General features: G+C 44.0%; 1 protein-coding gene across 4 annotated transcripts; it reads left to right on the top strand.

Moving 5' to 3' along the window:
* Positions 1-1,069: 1,069 nt before the first annotated feature.
* LOC145361020 (retinol dehydrogenase 8-like) lies at positions 1,070-20,264 on the top strand. 4 transcript variants are annotated; one of them, XM_080216550.1, is made up of 8 exons: positions 1,070-3,800; positions 5,676-5,796; positions 6,664-6,846; positions 9,733-9,912; positions 12,018-12,111; positions 13,963-14,146; positions 16,361-16,634; positions 19,127-20,264. In XM_080216550.1, exons 2-7 carry the CDS (start codon positions 5,700-5,702, stop codon positions 16,586-16,588), a joined length of 966 nt encoding a protein of 321 aa, XP_080072676.1. In that variant the 5' UTR covers positions 1,070-3,800; positions 5,676-5,699; the 3' UTR covers positions 16,589-16,634; positions 19,127-20,264. The 4 variants fall into 4 exon arrangements, with proteins under 4 accessions (XP_080072676.1, XP_080072675.1, XP_080072677.1 ...); XM_080216549.1 differs by having other exon boundaries at positions 16,361-20,264; XM_080216551.1 differs by having other exon boundaries at positions 6,685-6,846; positions 16,361-20,264.
* The last annotated feature ends 589 nt before the right edge of the window (positions 20,265-20,853 follow it).

Genomic DNA, 20,853 nt, shown 5'->3' on the forward strand with positions numbered 1-20,853 from the left:
AGAAATAGAAACTAGACAATATGGACATCAATGTTACACCATTTCACTTATTTTTTTTTATCTGTTTGTGAGACATGGGTGTTGCTGGCTGGGCCAGCATTTATTGCCCATCCTTAATTGCCCCTTGAACTGCGTGTCTTACTCTGCCATTTCAGAGGGCAGTTGAGAGTCAACCACATTGCTGTGGCTCTTGGAGCCACACGTAGGCCCAGACCAGGTAAGGACGGCAGATTTCCTTCCCTAAAGGACAGTAGATTCTTAATTCCAGATATTTTTTATTGAATTCAAATTCTACCATCTGCCGTGACGGGATTCGAACCTGAGTCTCCGGAATGGAAGCACTTCCATTCCGTAGCTGTACGTAATGTACTGAGGTGATGATCTGGTGGAAAGAAAGGCATTTGACGTGGTTTGACAACATGGACCACCTGCTCTTCATAAAACTGGGTATCAAGGACCTGTAATAAAACAGAGGCAAAAGTCCCTTCACCAAAATCCCTTTATTTCCCAGTCTGACCACAGCATACAGAATGCTTCCAGTCAGCTGTCGCCACTAGGAGTCATGATGCGGAGATGCCGGCGTTGGACTGGGGTAAACACAGTGAGATGTCTGACAACACCAGGTTTAAGTCCAACCGATTTATTTGATAGTAAACTTACAAGCTTTCGGGGTTTGCCCCTTTGTCAGGCGAATGGAGGGTTGGACTTAAACCTGGTGTTGTCAGACTTCTTACTGTGTCCACTAGGAGTCAAAGAGGAACTGACACAACTGATCAAGTACAAAGCAAGAGGCCCCCGGATTGGCCCATCAATTTGTCCCTTAATCAGGGAGTTCATATTCTGAGCAGCATGGAGGACACATTAAAGTCATAGAGGTTTACAACATGGAAACAGGCCCTTTGGCCCAACTTGTCCATGCCGCCCTTTTTAAAGCTTATTTACTTAGAAGTTAAATTAAGTGTCACAAGTAGGCTTACATTCACACTGCAATGAAGTTACTGTGAAAATCTCCTGGTTGCCACACTCCAGCGCCTGTTTGGGTACACCAAGGGAGAATTAAGCACGGCCAATGCACCCTAACCAGCACACCTTTCAGACCGTGGGAGGAAACCGGAGCACCCGGAGGAAACCGGAGCACCTGGAGGAAACACACACAGATGCAGGAGAATGTGCAGACTCCACACACAGTCACCCGAGGCCAGAATTGAACCAGCTCCCTGGCACTGTGAGGCAGCACTGCAACCCACATGGTCAATCGAAATTGAGATTGACAAGGTCTTGGATATGTTGGCTATAGAGTTTTAAATTTAATTTGTGTCACAAGAAGGCTTACATTAACACTGCAATGAAGTTACTGCGAAATTCCCCTAGTCGCCACACTCCGGCACCTGTTCAGATACGCTGAGAATTTAGCACGGCCAATGCATCCTAACCAGCATGTCTTTCAGACTGTGGGAGGAAACCCACACAGACACAGGGAGAACGTGCAAACTCCACACAGGCAGCAACCCCAGCCAGGAATCAAACCCGTGTCCCCGGTGCTGTGAGGCAGCAGTGCTAACCACTGTGTCACCCTGCAATGCTAATTTGTCACACTGACACTGAAGTGAAAAGGGTTAAATCATAAGGATAGGTTCCATAAAATTAGTCCTTCAAACAAAGAACAGTGGAAACCTGGAATTATATTTTACCTAGACTTAGGTGCACAGTACACAACTCCAAAATCCACAAATAACAAAACTTGGACGTATTATTATGATAGTGTTTAAAGTTTTGAAGTTTAGTTATTTATTGGTGTCACAATGTTATCCCTACAGCACTCTACACAACTGAAGAGAATTATTTATGCCCTCTGGACTGTGCCGGGGGGGGGTGATGGCCTAATGGAATTATTAATCAACCATTAATCCAGAATCCCAGCTCATGTTCTGGGGATCCGAGTTCGAATCTCACCACAGCAGAAGATGGAACTGAATCCAATTTTTTTTAAAAATCTGGAATTAAGAATTTGTCATCACACTGCCATCTCTCCCACAATGGATGAGAACAAATACAGAAGTCTTGCCAAGCTTCCAGGTGAAAACATTCAAAGATGGAGAGGATGTTTCCACTGATGGGAAAAACTAGAACCAGAGGGCACAACCTCAGGCTAAAGGGACGATCCTTTAAAACAGAGATGAGGAGGAATTTCTTCAGCCAGAGAGTGGGGAATCTGTGGAACTTTTTGCCACAGAAGGCTGTGGAGGCCGGGTCATTGAGTGTCTTTGAGACAGAGATAGACAGGTTTTTGATTAATAAGGGGATCGGGGTTATGGGGAAAAGGCAAGAGAATGGGGATGAGAAAAATATCAGCCATGATTGAATGGTGGAGCAGACTCGATGGGCTGAGTGGCCTAATTCTGCTCTTATGGTCTAAAGAATGAGTCATACATCTTATTATATTTGTATCTGTGACAAAACAAAGTTCATTTGATAAGTTTTGGAAAGAAATTACATTTTGCAAATAACAAATTGTAAACTTTTTCCTTTATAAGTACAGAGGATGAAACATTCGTGTTTCATAGAAACAGTTCATTGAATCATAGAATCCTACAATGCAGAAGGAGCCCATTCGACCCATCAAGTCAGTACTGACAATCTCACCCAGGCCTTACCCCCACATCCCCACCCATTTACCCCGCTAATCCCTCTAACCATTTTTTAAAAGTTTATTTATTAGTCACAAGTAAGGCTTACATTATTGCAATGTAGCGTGAAAGTCCCTTGGTTGCCACATTCCAGCGCCTGTTTGGGTCAATGCACCCTAACCAGCACATCTTTCAAAGTGTGAGGGGAAACCGGAGCACCTGCAGGAAGCCCACGTAGACATGGGGAGAATGTGCAAAATCCACAGCCCAGGACACTAACCACTGTGCCACCCATTCAATAGTCAGTCAGATGGGTTTTTCTGACAATCGGCAATGGTCATCAGTAGATTCTTAATTTCAGATTTTTGTTTAATTGAATTCAAGTTCCACTAAGGGCCATTGTGGGATTTGAACCTGGGTCACCAGAATATTAGCTGAGTTTCTGTATTAACAGTCCATCGTCAATATCACTAGGCCATCGCCTCCCCTTGGCAGAAGTCCAGAGGGCACAAATACTTCTCTTTAGCTGCATAGTGGAAGCAATACTCTCATTTTCTCTCTGCGGTAGGGATGGCATTGTGATATTAATAAATAAACTTAAAACTTTGAACACGATTCTAACAATATGTCCAAGAGTGTTGGAGTTTCAGAACAAAGAACATAAGAAAAGTACAGCACAGGGACAGGCCTTTCCACCCTCCAAGCCTGTGCTGATCATGATGTCCTAACCAAACTGGAAAAAATCCTTCTGCCCTTACTCAGACCACACCCCTCTATTCTCTGCCTATTCCTGCACCCAGTAAGAAGTCTCACAACACCAGGTTAAAGTCCAACAAGTTCACTTGATAGTAAACACACAAGCTCTCGGAACGCTGTTCCTTCGTCAGGTGAGTCATTTGAGTCAGTTGGGAGGCTTTTTACTAATTTTACCCCAGTCCAATGCCGGCATCTCCACGTTATTCCTGCACCCACCCAGATGCCTCTTAAATGTGCTCACTTCAATCAGCTTTTTATCCACGATAAACAATGGTGCAAAAAACTAACTGCAGCTCCCAATGTGTGGAGCCCGCACGTAATTGCGTAGGGACTCGTTGCTAAGGATTACAATAAGAAGGTCTGTTCTGACCCAAATTTCACTCTGAGACTGCAGCGCACACAGCAACTAATTAAAAGGTACAGTAACCCGATATCATTCTCAACAGCTGAATGTAAAATTGTCATCTTTAAGTTGCTCCTGTGCATTTTATGTTTTCCCCACAATCTCATAACTTCTGCAAATGAAATGTGATCAAAGAAATTGCGATGGTAATGCAGAATCAAAAGATGAGCAGGGAATGAATGGAGTAATGTGACTGTTTTTGTTGGGTGAAAACTCGGAGGGGGAACCAGTTTTTCTATTGTAATTAACAATGTTTACTCAACCTCGTTCAACTTAAAGCTAATTTTCTTTTACATTGTATGCGTTTGTGCATTGCTGATTTCTGTTTTTAGCTTAGCTATAATACTAATCTGCAAACTCTTCCAACCATTGCGAATAAAGCGTTACAATAAATCTAAGCTTAACATGTTTTTCGACAGAATGCAAAATAACTGGGTCATCTGAAAGTGAGCTGTCAGCTGGGCTTTGAGAAAACATTCTCGTTTCCAGACTTTGGCCCACATCAGCTGATTGTTTAATATACTCTTTAAAAAAAAAACCCCAACAGATATAGAGATTGCGACAGGTTTTCTCTGTTTGTCTATAAGAATTGCAACAGGATGAGAGACTGTGCAAATCCGTGCTGCCCAAGAACTCTTCCCCTTTTGAACTTCCTCAGTGGTTAGCACTGCTGCCTCACAGCGCCAGGCAGCCAGCTTCGATTCCTGGCTTGGGTTACTGTCCGTGCGGAGTCTACACATTCTCCCTTGTATCTGTGTGCATTTCCTCCGGGTGCTCCACTTTCCTCCCACATTTACAGAATCCCTCCGTAATTCGTGCTGGTTAGGTTGCATCAGCCATGCTAAATTCTCCCTCAGTGTACCCAATCAGGCAGCAGAGTGTGGCGAATAGGGGATTTTCATAGTAAATTTATTTCGGTGTTAATGTAAACCTACTTGTGACACAAATGAATAAACTTTAACTTTTCCCCTTTATGTTTTGGATGCAGAGGATGAAGCATTAGTATTTCACAAATATCTGCCAATTAATGTTGGAGTTTTCGAGCAAAGAATAACAAATGAGTTTATAAAGTGGCCAAGTGGTATTATCGCTGGACTATTAATCCAGAAACTCAGCTAATCTTCTGGGGACCCGGGTTCAAATCCCACCACAGCAATGGTGGAATTTGAATTCAATAAAAAATATCTGGAATTAAGAACCTACTGATGACCATGAAACCATTGTCGGAAAAACCCATTTGGTTCACTAATGTCTTCTAGTGAAGGAAATCTGCCATCCTTACCTGGTCTGGCCTACATGTAACTCCAGAGCCACAGCAATGTGGTTGACGAGGGATGGGCAATAAATGTTAGCCAGCCACTGATGCCCACATCCCTCGAATGAATTTTAAAAAATGGATTTGTGAAGAGTCTTTGTCCTGTGTTTGTTTTGTTCCAGGAATTCCCAGGAATAAATGCAACTCTTTCTTCTCAGTGGCACCTTGGTGAGCACGGCTGCCTCACAGCACTGGGGACCTGGATTAGATTCCCAGCTTGGGTCACTGTCTGTGTGGATTTTGCACGTTCTCCCCGTGTCTGCATGGGTTTCCTCTGGGTGCTCCAGTTTCCTCCCACAGCCATGCTGCTTAGGGTGCATTGGCCATGCTGAATTCTCCCTCAGTGTTACCCAAACAGACGCCGGAGTGTGACGACTAGGGGATTTACACAGTAACTTCATTGCAGTGTTAACATAAGCCCTACTTGTGACAATAATAAATAAACCTTTAACTTTTTTTTTCGAAAGCTTGCCGTAAATGGGGGCATCATTGAGCTGCATGTGTTTAGTTTTTTTTAGTTCAGAACAGAACTGCAGCACCACACAAACACTGAAGTATTTTTCTCTGTTTGCAGTGGTTCACAGTAGGAAAAGCAATAATGTCTGCAAGAACTGTTATCATCACAGGCTGCTCCTCTGGTATAGGCCGGGCCCTGGCAGTGCAATTAGCAAAAGATAAATTGAAACGATTCAAAGGTAGGACATGAGTTTAAATAACACACTGTCTAATCGTTAATATTGATGCAAGAGACTTAGCACTCACCTGAGCTGCAGGTTATATCATACTGCACTGTTGGAGATGTCTGTTCTCAGGTGAGATTTGGACGGACAACATTTCAGTCCTCCTCACATCCCATGCCAATACTTGGACAAGCAGGAGAATTATCCCTGGTATTCTTGACCAATTGACACCATTAAAACAGATCACCCGTTCGCACAGTGGTTAGCACTGCTGCCAACAATGCCAGGGACCAGGTTCTATTCCAGTCTCTGTTCACCATCTGTGTGGAGTTTGCGCGTTCTCCCCATGTCTGCATGGGTTTTCCTCCAAGTGCTCCGGTTTCCTCCCACAGTCCGAACGACGTGCTAGTTAGGGTGCATTGGCCATGCTAAATTCTCCCTCAGTGTACCTAGACAGGTGCTAGAGTGTGACAACTAGGGGATTTTCACAGTAACTTCATTGCAGTTTGAATGTAAGCCTAGTTGTGACAAATAAACTTTAAATACAACTTAGCTAGAGCATAGAATCCCTACAGTGTTGAAAGGTGCGCAGTTTCGGTAGATTGGTCATGCTGAATTGCCCCTTAGAGTCCCAAGATGTGCAGATTAGGTGGATTGGCCACGCAAAATTGCCCCTTAGTATCCCAAGATATACAAGTTAGGGGAATTAGCAGGGTAAATACTTGGGGTTACGGGGAACAGGTCTGGCTGAGATTGTCCCTTAGTGTCAGGGCGATTATGTGGGGTTATGGGAATAGGGCCTGGGTGGAATTGTTATTGGTGCAGACTCGATGAGCCAAATGGTCTCCTGCTGCACTGAAGGATTCTATGATTCTGCTGCAGTCCATCTATATCTCATTGCAGTCATTGCAACAATGCGAGATTTAGAGAAGAGGAAACAACTGGAAGACGCAGCGGGTGATACATTGAACAAGACACTGGAAATTAAAGAACTTGATGTTTGCAGCGAAGCTTCAATATGCAGATGCCTGGACAGTATTCCAGAGCGAAAGGTGGACATCTTAGGTAAGGTTTACAAAAGGAAAGAAACCAAGGTGAATATATCTGAAGAGTTTCCACATTGAAATAAATACTTTCTTTCATGAAATTGAGACACCCTTAAATAAGGTTAGCAAGTTTGCAGATGACACCAAGATTGGTGGCATAGTGGACAGTGAAGAAAGTTATCTCCAATTGCAACGGGATGTTGATCAATTGAGCCAGTGGGCTGACGAATGGCAGATGGAGTTTAATTTAGATAAATGCGAGGTAATGCATTTTGGTAGATTGAACCAGGGCAGGACTTACTCAGTTAATGGTAGGGCACTGGGGAGAGTTACAGAACAGAGAGACCTAGGGGTACATGTTCATAGCTCCTTGAAAGTGGAGTCACAGATGGACAGAGTGGTAAAGAAGGTTTCGTTGGTCAGAACATTGAATACAGGAGTTGGGACATCTTGGTGAAGTTGTATGAGACATTGGTAAGGCCACACTTGGAATACTGTGTACAGTTCTGGTCACCCTATTATAGAAAGGATCTTATTAAACTAGAAAGAGTGCAGGAAAGATTTACCAGGATGCTACCGGGATTCGAGTTATAAGGAAAGGTTTCTTCTCTGGAGCATAGGAGGTTGAGGGGTGATCTTACAGAGGTCCATAAAATAATGAGGGGCACAGATCAGCTAGATAGTCAATATCTTTTCCCAAAGGTAGGGGAGTCTAAAACTAGAGGGCATAGGTTTAAGGTGAGAGGGGAGAGATACAAAAGTTTCCAGAGGGGCAATTTCTTCACACAGAGGGTGATGGAATAATCTGCCAGAGGTAGTCGTAGAGCAGGTACAATTTTGTCTTTTAAAAAGCACTTAGATAGTTACATGGGTATGATGTGTATAGAGGGATATGGGCCAAATGCGGGCAATTGGGATTTGCTTAGGGGTTTAAAAAAAAAAGAGGGCAGCATGGACAAGTTGGGCCAAAGGGCCTGTTTCCATGCTGTAAACCTCTATGACTCTATGGGGCGGCACGGAGCTTAGCACTGCTGCCTCACAGCGCCAGGGAGCCAGGTTTGATTCCCAGCTTGGGTCACTGTCTGTGCGGAGTCTGCACATTCTCCCCATGTCCGCATGGGTTTCCTCCAGGTGCTCTGGTTTCCTCCCAAAAGATGTGGTTAGGGTGCATTGACCATGCTAAATTCTCCCTCAGTGTATCTGAGCAGGTGCTGGAGTGTGACAACTAGGAGATTTTCACAGTAACTTCATTGTAGTGTTAACTTAAGCTTTACTTGTGACACCAAGTCCAACGCCAACCTAACAACTCCCTCCCCCTAACAAACACCACCTCAACAACCACCCCTTTCTAACCACCTAGAATACAACAGAATCCATGCACCCACTACCCTCTTTCTCCAGGGTCCCAACCAGCTCCTTTTTTTCACCACCACACAAATATACGCCCCTTGTCCACTGCCCTGCACAACATAAAAATAACATGAGTAACAAAACAAAGGAAAAAGGCTCAGGAGACAAGAAGACAACAAGCCTCAATATAAGGAGCAACAAGGTTTGAATGTGAACTGAACAGTAAGAGGCAGAGTAAGTAGAAAAAACATTTCCTCTCTCAGTCTGGCCCCACAAACCTAACCCTAAGCTTTACTGTTAAGCCAAGATCCCGAACCCAACAAATCTACCAAAACTAATTCTGAGTCCCTGTTTGCTTTGTCCCATTCTGAGTATTTTCTTTCATTCATTCGTGGGACATGGGTTTCACTGGCCGGCCAGCATTTATTGTAAGAAGTCTCTGAGGGAGACTTTAGCACGGCCAATGTACCCTTACCAGCATATCTTTCAAACTGTGGGAGGAAACCGGAGCACCCGGAGGAAACCCATGCAGTCACGTGGAGAACGTGCAGAATCCACACAGACGGTGACCTTATATAGGTGCATTGGCCAAGCACTGATGTGGGACCTTCTAATGAAGAAAGATTGAATATATTATAACCAAGTGTTGACCATTATTTGTTGATTTTTTTTGATCTTTTAACTCTCAATCTATCCTGCACTTTGAGATGTGACCCTTCAGCTTGGGTCCTACAATGATTTCAATCAGGCCATTGAGATTGGTCGATTGAAATATGAACTCCCCGATTAAGGAGTCAATCGATGTGCCAGCGATTCTTTCCCTTTTGTTTCCAATTCTAACAGCAGTACACAGTGCTCGCAGTCAGCAGTCTACCTTCCGGAGTACCAGAAAAACCGACGTTCCTGGTTAAATACAAGGGGAAAGACTCCCTGATTGGCCCAACAATTGACTCCTTAATCAGAACATAAGAATAGGAGCAGTAGGAGGCCATCTAGCCCCTTGAGCCTGCTATGCTATTCAATAAGATCATGGCTGATCTGATAGTGGGTTCAGTTCCACTTACCCGCCTGCTCCCCATAACCCTTAATTCCCTTATTGGTCAATAATCTATCTACCTCTGGCTTAAACACATTTAATGAGGTAGCCTCCACTGCTTCAATGGGCAGAGAATTCCAAAGATTCACTACCCTCTGGGAGAAGTAGTTCCTCCTCAACTCTTTCTAAATTGACTCCCCCTTATTTTGAGGCTGTGCCCCCTAGTTCTTGTTTCCATTTTAAGTGGAAATAACCTCGCTACTTCTACCCTGCCTAGCCCCTTATATGTCTCTGTAAAGATTTCCCCTCAACCTTCTAAACTCCAATGAGTACAGGCCCAGTCTACTCAATCTTTTCTCATAACCTCAGGGAGTTCATATTCCAATACTCCAACCTCAATGGCCCGTTTGAAGTCACAAGTTCTCCGTAAAACGAACGCTGTCATCTCCCTCTTTATCAATTCTAGTGAAAACATCGTCTTCAGCAGATTTTGTATTTGATTTTGTCTCCCTGTTTTAGTAAATAACGCTGGAATGGGGCTCATTGGGCCAGTGGAGTGCCAGGATTTAGATACCATTAAAACAGTGTTTGACACCAATTTCTTCAGTTTGACTCGCTTGGTGAAGGAAGTCCTACCTGACATGAAAAGACGTCAAAATGGCCACATTGTTGTCATGAGCAGTGTAATGGGAATCCACGGTAAGTTGATGTCTTTCGTACTTCCAGCAGCTGGTGGACTTCTAATTGTTACAACGCAGAGGTTAATCCCCTTTACTTCACTCTGTAAATCTGGTAAACGTTTGGGAATTTGTTAACTGTTCTACATCATATAAAGGCCTGACACTTGCTTACAGTGAATAATTAACGAGTTATTTTTATTTTAGCCAACCAAGAACATTAACAAAATCAGCTGCATTTTAACTAAACGAAGTTTTGAATGAAATGCTGTTCAAAGGAACATTCATTACCAAAATAGCAATAGCAGAATTTGAGTCGCTCTCAAAGAAAATATACAACCAGGTCTGATAGCGTTTGGAAGTTTTGGAGTTCTTTGCTAATTGTCCGCTGTCTGTAAACGCTGTTTTGATACTTTTTGTTAGAGGGTAGGCTACCTTAAGATCTATCTGAAGCTGGCAGAGTTAAGAACTAAGTGGATCTAACTGCCCTTAAGTGCTTCAGATGATCAGGCCCTGCTTCTGGTTGAACTCCAGGCTTAACCCTGAGTGGAACTGAACTCAAGGCAGTTGAGTTCCTCTTTTATATTCCTGATGACCTACGCATCCTGTACATCAGGATTGGTTGGATGCTGACAACAACAGTAAATTTGAATCTGATTGGTTCCCTTCAGCTGAGTGTCTTTAAACCCATAGGCTAACAAAGTGCAAAAGACCTGCAGAGCCTGTTACCAAAGCAACCCTGTTCTCCGGTCTGCAAAACAAATGTTGCAACTTAGAGTTTGTGCGTACTCTGCACTTTAAACATCTCAGCACTGAACAAAGCCAGCTTTTAAAGGGACTGACATAAATGAATTTTTAAAAGGGACCACACACTGTTGTTTTCCCTCCAATATTTTATATTCATTACAGACATTCTGTACATCTTTATAAACTCAACTTCACAACATATTAGAAAGGGTCAAGAGTTTTAAGTTTTTAGGTGTCCAGATCACCAAACTGTCTTGGTCTCCCCATGTTGACACTATAGTTAAGAAAGCCCACCAATGCCTCTACTTTCTCAGGAAACTAAGCAAATTTGGCATGTCCACTACAACTCTCTCCAACGTTTACAAAGCATTCTTTCTATGGTCACAGCTTGGTATGGCTCCTGCTCTGCCCAAGACCACAAAAAGCTACAAAAGGTCATGAATGTAGCCGAATCCATCACACAAACCACTTTCCCATCCATTGACTCTGTCTACACTTCCCGCTGTCTCGGCAAAACAGCCAGTATAATTAAGGACCCCGGACATTCTCTCTTCCACCTTCTTCCATCGGGAAAAAGGTACAAAAGTCCGAGGTCACATACCAACCGACTCAAGAACAGCTTCTTCCTTGCTATCATCAGACTTTTGAATAGAATTACCTCACATTAAGTTGATCTTTCTCTACACCCTAGCTATGACTGTAACATTACATTCTGCACCCTCTCCCTTCCTTGTCTATGAACGGTATGCTTTGTCTGTATAGTGCGCAAGAAACAATACTTTTCACTGTATCCTAATACATGTGACAATAATAAATCAAATCCCAGGAAGCTGCCTGGGATGGAACATTTAAGTTATAAAGAGAGGTTGTGTAGGCTTGGGTTGTTTCTGTTGGAGCAGAGAAGACTGAGGGGGTGACCTGATCGAGGTGGACAAGGTTATGAGGGGCAGGGACAGAGTGGATAAGGAGCAGCTGTTCCCCTTAGTTGAAGGGTCAGTTACGAGGGGACACAAGTTAAAAGTGAGGGGTGGGAGGTTTAGGGGGGGATTTGAGAAAAAACCTTTCTTCTCCAGAGGGCGGTGAGGGTCTGGAATGCGCTGCCTGGGAGGGTGGTGGAGGTGGGATGCCGCACATCCTTTAAAAAGTACCTGGATGAGCACTTGGCCCATCGTAACATTCAGGGCTATGGGCCAAGTGCTGGCAAGTGGCATTAGGTGGGCAGCTCAGGGTATTTCATGCATTGGTGCAAACTCGATGGGCCGAAAGGCCTCTTCTGCACTGTAGTATTCTGTGAAATCAAATCAAATAATGTCACTGCGGTGCTGAACGTTGACACATTTTGTTATCAAACTCAAACGTTGACTTCCTTTGTCTTCCCAGGTCTTCTATTCAATGATATCTACTCAGCATCAAAGTTTGCCGTGGAAGGTTTCTGCGAGAGTTTGGCAATTCAAACTCTAAAGTTCAATATCAAGTAAGAGCCGTGAAGAATTTTTCTTTTTAATTCGAAAATAAATGCTTCTGCCGCCAACCCCCTGCCCCACAAAATCCAGAATTCTTCATTTTAACTCAATGCGTCCAATGTCTCTAATAGAATCCCTGCAGCGCACAAGGAGGCCATTCGGCCCATCGAGGCTGCACTGACAACAGTCCCACCCTGGCTCTATCCCCATAACCCCACTTATTTACCCTGCTATTCCTAAGGCTGGAATTTTACAGGCACACACCCACTGGAATGGGGGCAGGCGAGGCTCGCAGAACGGCATTCGCCATTGGGCACAGGCGAGACATTACGGGCATGCTGGTAAAATTCCACATTAAGTGTCAATTTAGCATGGCCAATGATACTTCTCTTTTCCCCGTCTCCTTAGCTGAACTGTAGAATGTTATTTATTTATTAGTGTCACAAGTAGGATTACATTAACACTGCAATGAAGTTACTGTGAACTAGAACTAGAACTGAACATGTGCATCTTTCCTTAGATTAATTAACTCAAAAGAGCCCAGGGGTTGCTCGCCTGGCCAATTTTTTTTAATTAGCATCACATGTAGGCTTACATTAACACTGCAATCAAGTTGCCGTGAAAATCCCCAAACTCCAGATACATTGAGGGGGAATTGAGCACGGCCAATGCACCTAACCAGCAATTCTTTTCGGACTGTGGGAAGAAACCAGAGCGCCCAGAGGAAACCCACTCAGACACGGGGAGAACGTGCAGACTCCACACAGACAGTGACCCAAGCTGGGAATCGATTCCGGGTCCCTGGTGCTGTGAGGTAGCAGTGCTAATCACTGTGTCACCCCTATACAATTCAGTGCCTCGTAACACAATGTTGTATATTTACTTCCTGAGTCATCAGGGGAATCCCAATGACTATACTCCTATTGATTCCAATTTTATTCGGTTGTTTAACTTCCAATTATTTAGAACGGAAAGTCTCGGAATTACCCAAGTATTGTGGTGTTGGTAGTCCTGAAGGAAGTTACCTAGAAGTCAGTACAAAATGTTTAAGTTTCATTGCTTTACGGAGTGTACTGGAGCTAATCTAATGATGCAAGACAGTTTGTGTATTAAACATAGAAACTAGAAGCAGGAGTAGGCCATTCGGCCCTTCGAGCCTGCCCCGCCATTCATTATGATCATGGTTGATCATTAAATTCAATATCCTGATTCCCCCTTCCCTCCATATCCCTTAATCCCTTTAGCCCCAAGAGCTGTACCTAATTCCTTCTTGAAATCAGACATGTTGGCCTCAACTACTTTCTGTGGGAGTGAATTCCACACGTTCACCACCCTCTGGGTGAAGAAATTTCTCTTCACCTCAGTTCTAAAAGGTTTATCCTTTATCGTCAAACTATAACCCCCTAGTTCTGGACTCGCCCACCATTGGGAACATTCTTTCTGAATCTACTCTGTCTAACACTGTTACAATTTTCTATGAGACTCTTCTAAACTTTAGTGAATATAATCCTAACCGACTTAGTCTCTTCTCATATGTCAGACCTGCCATCCCAGGAATCAGCCTGGTAAACCTTCACTGCACTCCCTCTATAGCAAGGACATCCTTCCTCAGGTAAGGACACCAAAACTGCACACAATACTCCAGGTGTGGTCTCACCAACACCATGTACAATTACAGCAAAACACCTCTATTCCTATACTCAAATCCTCTCGCTATGAAGGCCAAAATACTGTTAAGCCTTCTCTACTGCAAGCTGTACCTTTATTCTTAAAATATTATTTATTTTGACATATCCGCACATCACTCACTATCAGATGGTTACGCTGATAAGCTCTTCCCCATGTGTCTGTCCCCCTCACAGCATCAGCCTCATTCAACCAGGACCAGTCTTCACTGAGTTTGAAACTAAGTTGTACGAGGATGCTGCGAAAATGGATCTCTCCAGTACAGACGAAGAAACTGCAAAAATGTTTCAGCAGCTGTACCTGCCTTACTCTAGAGAAGTTTTCCAAGCTCTTGGACAAACAGCGGAAGATGTGGCTGAGGTATTCTTGAAATAACTTGTGCAAAGTTTATTCATTCATGTCACAAGTCGGCTTACACTGCAATGAAGTTACTAAGAAAATCCCCCTGGTTGCCACGCTCTGGCTCCGGTTCAGGTACGCTGAGGGAGAATTTAGCACGGCCAATGCACCCTAACCAGCACGTCTTTTGGACTGTGGGAGGAAACCGGAGCACCCGGAGGAAACCCACGAGAACGTGCAGTCTCCATACAGACAGCGACCCAAGTTGGGAATTGAATCGGGGTCCCTGGTTCTGTGAGGCAGCAGTGCGAACCGCTGTGCCGCCATGCCATCTACTTTTCTATACTTCAAGTAGTTGTCTAGTTCTCTTTTGAGATTACTATCGAAATCATTTAATCGCCCTCTCAGGCAGAGCATTCTAGAATCATAACAACTCACTACATAAAAGAATTCACTTCTACCTTTCTAATCCTTTCCCCCCAAATATCTTGCGGAGACAGTGGTGTAGTGGTATTGTCAGTAATCCAGAGACCCAGGATACTGGTCTGGGGTCTTGGGTTCAAATCCCACCATGGCAGATGGTGAAATTTGAATTCATTAAAAGTCTCCTGATGACCATGAAACCATTGTCGATTGTCGTAAAAACCTGTCTGGTTCGCTAATGCCCTTTAGGGAAGGAAATCTGCTGTCATTTGCTGGTCTGGCCTAACATGTGGCTCCAGATCTGCAGCAATCTGAGGGCACTTAAATGCCCTCAGGGATGGGCAATAAATGCTGGTCCAGTCAGCATATATGGGCAGCACATTGGTGCAGTGGTTAGCACTGCTGCCTCACAGCACCAGGGAACCACATTCGATTCCTGGCTGGGGTCATTGTCCATGTGGAGTTTGCACATTCTCCCTGTGTCTGCGGGGGTTTCCTCCCACAGTCCTGGTTAGAGCGCATTGGCCGTGCTAAATTCTCCCTCAGTGTACTGAAATGGGCACCAAAGTGTGGGGATTTTCACAGTAACTTCATTGCAGTGTTAATGTAAGCCTACTTATGACACTAAACCTTTGAGGGGAATTAGGAATGGGCAATAAATGTTGGCATTGCCAACTCTGACCATACCATGAATGCATTGTCACAAGTTTCTCCCTAGTATTCAACTGACTTTTAATTCCAACTTTTTATATTGGATTCAAGTTTTACCATCTGCCATGGTGGGATTTGAACCCAAATCCTCAATGAATTCCTCTGAGTGCCTAGATGACTAGTCCAGTGACAATACCACTATGCCACTGCCTCTCCTGTACATTTGTCCTTACACAACTTGAATTAAATGAATCAGACATGTCTCTTTCAAAGCCAGTGGATGAACCAAAAGTCTCAGCAGTGCGGTATCTTACTCCTGACGTCCCTGCCCATAAGGACGACAGGAAAGAAATGGGTATCGAGATTGTGCGAGGAAAAGGTTGCTTGTCTGTGAGCCTTATCCGCTCAGGTGAAGGGTCTGACAGCACTTTTAGCCAAGGCTCACACTCGGACAACACACTGGAGAGTGAGAAAAGGGAAAGAAGAAATTGGAACAAAAAAAAAAGGCCATGAAATTAGAGTAGCTATCACATGAAAGCACTGAATATTCATAGACTCAGGCTAGAGAGTTGGGAGATTGAATAAATTGGGATTGTTCTCCTTGAAAAGGCGGAGGCTGAAGGGCAACCTGATAGAAGTTTGTAAAATTATGAGAGGCATAGAAAAGTTGGAAGCTATTTGCAGAGCAGAAATGACAATTACAGGGGGCACAAGTTCAAGGTAAGTGGGGGGGGGGGGGGGGGGGGGGGGGGGGGGGAAGGTTCAGTGGCAATAGTCATAGTGGTTCACAGTATGGAAACAGGCCCCTCAGTCCAACTTGTCCATGCCATCCTTTTGTTTTAAACCCATAAGCTAGTCCCAATTGCCCGCATTTGGCCCACGTCCCTCTATACCCATCTTACCCGTGTAACTGTATAAATGCTTTTTAAAAGACAAAATTATACCTGCCTCTACTACTACCTCTGGCAGCTCATTCATTATTTCAAGAAGCAAGTAAGACGTTCACCTGAGCCAACCATTGATATTGGAGCAAGTAGGCTGGATTTGTAAGGCTAACTGAGCAGGGGCAAAGGAAGGCATTGATGGGGGTGCTGGGGGGAATAGGCTGGTTAATTCCATGTTTGTGAATGTCTTACAAACTTCCCATGATTTTGTTGACAGCACACGGTGAAGGTGATTACCTCCGCAAACCCTCCATTCCGTTACCAGACCAACAAACTCTACACACCGCTCACTACGCTGAAATTCGCCGACCCAACTGGGAATCTGCACATTGACACTTTCTACAAGATGGTCTTCCAACATGACAGAATATTTAATGCGAGTCTGAACCTGATCAAGTTGCTACGTTGGAGAGGCAGAAATAATCCAGGAGGAACACACTCTTGATTGCAATGCGAATCAGATATTTGTGCACTCGACCTGCACCGTCCAGGTCAGACAATGTCTACATTTGTGACAGGGACCCAGGCTCAAATTCCCAGCATGGGTCACCGTCTGTATGAAGTCTGCACATTCTCCCCATGTCTGTGTGGGTTTCCTCCGGGTGCTCCAGTTTCCTCCCACAGTCCAAAAGATGTGCTGGTTGGGGTGCATTGGCTGGGCTAAATTCTGTACCAGAACAGGCTCCCGATTGTGGCAACTAGGAGATTTTCCACAGTAACTTCATTGCGATGTTAATGTAAGCCGACTTGTGACACTAACAAGTAAACTTAAAAAAAAAATTCCAAGAGCAAATGAAGCAGCTTGAGAGCACTTCCTTGTGGAATCCTAGTCCCATCAGAACTACCAGTCCCAACAGTAGACAACCTTCTGTCTTAATGTAAGCCTACTTGTGACACTAGTAAATAAACTTAAAACAATAATGATGTGAGAGATTCTTTGATGGTGGCCTAACTTCTTTAAAAAAAATTAAAAATTGTTTGAAAATAAACATGCAAAGGAAAGGTCTCTGCTCAAGATGTAGCTAAAATTTATTTTGAAATGTAAAAATCACACAAGGCAAACAAAACATTAACCTATAGTCATTGGGAGGCTTATGGATGGTCGAATAGCTCTGGGTCAGCGCTACAACACACCTCCAAAGATCTGAGGCAAAATACAGTACAATTATACCAGTCCAAAGATGTGCGGATTAAGTGGATTGGCCATGCTAAAGTGCCCCTTAGTGTCAGGAGGACCAGCTACAGTAAATGCATGGGGTTATGGTGATAGGGCCTGGGTGGGATTGTGGTTGGTGCAGATTCGAAGGGGCTGAATGACCTCCTTCTGCACTGTAGGAGCCTATGATTCTATACCTTCTGCTCTTTAAGATACTCCTTCTAATTAACTCTGATTCAATTTCATTCCATATTAACATGTCAGTCCAAAGCAGGACAGATTACCTCAGCCAATTGCGATGTGCTACTTGACATAGCAATATTCTATTTGTCCGTCTTAATACCAGATTTCTTCCCTTTGACAAGGCTCACTTTCTTGTTGCTATGTTGCTAAGGACGCCGCTATCCTAATTCCATTCCCATAGGGATACTGCCAAAACAATCTGATAATGTCTCTCCTAGGCCCATAGGGAAAAAAAACACTTGGTCATGTCTGGATAATACAGGCCTTTTATTTAATACATTATGTTTCAATAACTGTCCCGGGATTCAAGACTATAATGTATAGTCTGCTGACTAATAGATTCTAGCTACTGAACTTATAAATTCCTATCATCATCCCTGCACTACTCACATTTGACTGAGGCAAACAAATATATCGTATTAAAAATACACTTAATATGTTAAAATACATCACTTAATATTTCAATAGAGATACTTAATACTTAAAAATCACATTTATTTTAACTGTTATTGCATTCACATATAAGCAAACTGTTAACGTTATCTTGTTAGGCAAAGTAAAGTATATTCATTTATTAGTCCAAGTAGGCTTACATTAACACTGCAATGCAGTTACTGTGAAAAGCCCCTAGTCGCCACACTCCTGTTCCGGTACATTGAGGGAGAATTTAGCATAGCCAATGCACCCTAACCAGCATGTCTTTTGGACTGTAGGAGGAAACCCACGCAGACACGGGGAGAATGCACAGACTCCGCACAGACAGTGAACCAAGCCAGAAATCGAACCATGCTAAATCGCCCCTTAGTGTCCTGGAATGGGTAGGCTAGAGGGGTTAGTGAGGTAAATAGGTGAGGTTACGGAGATAGGGCCTGAGTAGGATTGTTGTTGGTTCAAACTCGATGGGCCGAATGGCCTCTTTCTGCACTGTAGGGATTCTATGATATTCTGTCCCGTCCCCTCATGAATTTGAGCATCTCCATCAAATCTATGAAAATTTTCTGAGCTTGATTAGGTAGAAGTGGACACCAATGTAAAGTCAGAACAAAGTACGGTACAGCACCGGAACAGGCCCTTCAGCCCACCAGGACTGTGCCAATCACATTGTCCTATCTAGGCCAGCCGACTGTATCCCTCTGTACTCCGCCTGTTCATGTGACTATCCAGAGACAGGTGATCAAAAGCCTAGTCACAGATATAGGTTTCAAAGAGGGTCTTAAAGGAGGAGATAAAGTTGGAGAGGTTTATAAAGAGCATTCAAATGTGTCTGGACAGCCAACAACATGATAACCAGAAATAGGATGAAGGAAGGAGGGGTGCACTGTGCACAAGAGGCCAGAGTTGGAGGGGTGTGGATGACAGATGGGAAAATTACACACTATCCTTCCACAGAGAGTCTGGCACTTTCTCTAGCGAGATAGAGCACAAGCTCTTACTGTCTGAGCAACCAGAACCAAACAAAAGGATGTACAGAACACATTAGAGAAGAGCAGCGATGGGTTCATTCGCTACATCATGAGGCTTACAATCACTTCTAGAACTTGAGGTTAAAAGTCCTACTCTTTTTTTGTTCCTTTACACCCAGAGGACTGTTAGGGAAGGGATTCCATGATTTTTGACCCAGCGACACTGAAGGAACAGCCACTATATTTCCAAGTCAGCATGGTGAGTGGCTTGGAGGGGAACTTCTAGGTGGTGGTGTTCCCATGTATCTGCTGACCTAGACCTTCTAGTTGGAAGCAGCCATGGGTTGAGAAGCTATAGCCCGAGGAGCCTTGGTGAACACAGTGTGTCTTGTATACACCGTGCTGTCATCATGCATCAGTGGTGAAGGAAATGTTTGTGGATGTGGTGCCAATCAAGCAGGGCTGCTTTGTCCTGGATAGTGTTGAGCTTCCTGAGCGTTGTTGGAGCTGCACTCATCCAGGCAAGTGGGGAGTATTCCATCACACTCCTGATTTGTGACTTGTAGATGACAGACAGGTTTTGTGGAGTCAGGGGAGTTAATCCTAACTTATGACCTGTTCTTGTAGCCACTGTCTTTATGTGGCTGGCCCAGGTCAGTTTCCGGTCATTGGTAACCCCCAGGGATGTTGAAAGTGGGGGATTCAGCAATGGTCATGCCATTGAACTTCAAGGGGGCTCCGGTTAGATCCTCTCTTGTTGGAGATGATTGTTGCCTGGCACTTACTTGGTATGAATGTTACTTCCTGCTTGTCAGCACAAGCCTGGCTATTGTCCAGGTCCTGCTGCATTTGCAGTGGACTGCTTTCCACGTGTACCTTGCTATAATATACACACCTTGATCAAAAATTAAAATTCCTGGATGTGGAAAGGTTAATGGACGAAACATAACTGAGCGTACCTCATCTGCTTTCCTGCTGCCATCAGACTTTTGAATGGCCCTATCATATATTAAGCTCATCTTTCTCTTCACCCAACCTGTAAATGCAACACTATATTCTGAATTGTCCCTTTTCCTCCTTAGTTATGTATCTACAAATGGTATATTTTGCCTGTATAGCACACAAGAAATATTATGTTCCGAATGCACGTGACAATAATAAATCAAATGTCAGACTCGTGTTATGGAGTTATATGGAACATAAGGCACAGAAACAGGCCATTTATTCATTCGTGGGACATAGGCGTCGCTGGCTGGGCCATCATTTATTGCCCAATCCTCATTGCCTGAAGGCAGTTGAGAGTCAACCACATTGCTGTGGCTCTGGAGTCGCTTGTAGGCCAGGCTGGATTAGGACAGCAGATTTCCTTCCCTAAAGGTCATTAGTGAACCAGATGGGTTTTTCTGATAATGGTCATTAGTAGATTCTTAAATCCAAATATTATCATAAAATCCCTACAGTGCAGGAGGCCATTTGGCCCATCAAGTCTGCACCCACCACAATCCCACCTAGCCCCTATCCCCATATTCCCACGTATTTACCCTGCTAATCCCCCTGAACAGAGGCAATTTAACTTGGCTAATCAAGCTAACCCGCACATCTTTGGATTGTGGGAGGAAATTGGAGCACCCGAAGGAAACCCACGCAGAGGAGAACGTGCAAACTTCACACAGACAATGGCCCAAATTGGGAATCGAATCTGGATCCCTGGTGCTGTGAGGCAGGAGTGCTAATCACAGCGCCACCCAATCTAGAATTATAGAATTCCAACAGTGCAGAAAGAGGCCATTCAGCCCATGAAACCAATAATGCTTTATTGAATTCTAATTCCACCATGGCAAGATTCGAACCCAGAACATTAGCTGAGTTTCCGGATAAATATTCCAGCGATAATACCACTAAGCCATC

The sequence above is a fragment of the Carcharhinus amblyrhynchos genome, chromosome 33 (assembly GCF_965287045.1).
Source record: "Carcharhinus amblyrhynchos chromosome 33, sCarAmb.v2.hapA, whole genome shotgun sequence".
Taxonomy (NCBI): Eukaryota; Metazoa; Chordata; class Chondrichthyes; order Carcharhiniformes; family Carcharhinidae; genus Carcharhinus; species Carcharhinus amblyrhynchos.

Excerpts from the sequence above, each read along its gene's own strand:
- LOC145361020 (XM_080216549.1), top strand. The coding sequence starts at position 5,700 with ATGTCTGCAAGAACTGTTATCATCACAGGCTGCTCCTCTGGTATAGGC. Across the intron at positions 9,913-12,017 it reads CAGTGTAATGGGAATCCACG|GTCTTCTATTCAATGATATC; the intron begins GTAAGTTGATGT and ends TTGTCTTCCCAG. Across the intron at positions 12,112-13,962 it reads ACTCTAAAGTTCAATATCAA|CATCAGCCTCATTCAACCAG; the intron begins GTAAGAGCCGTG and ends TCCCCCTCACAG.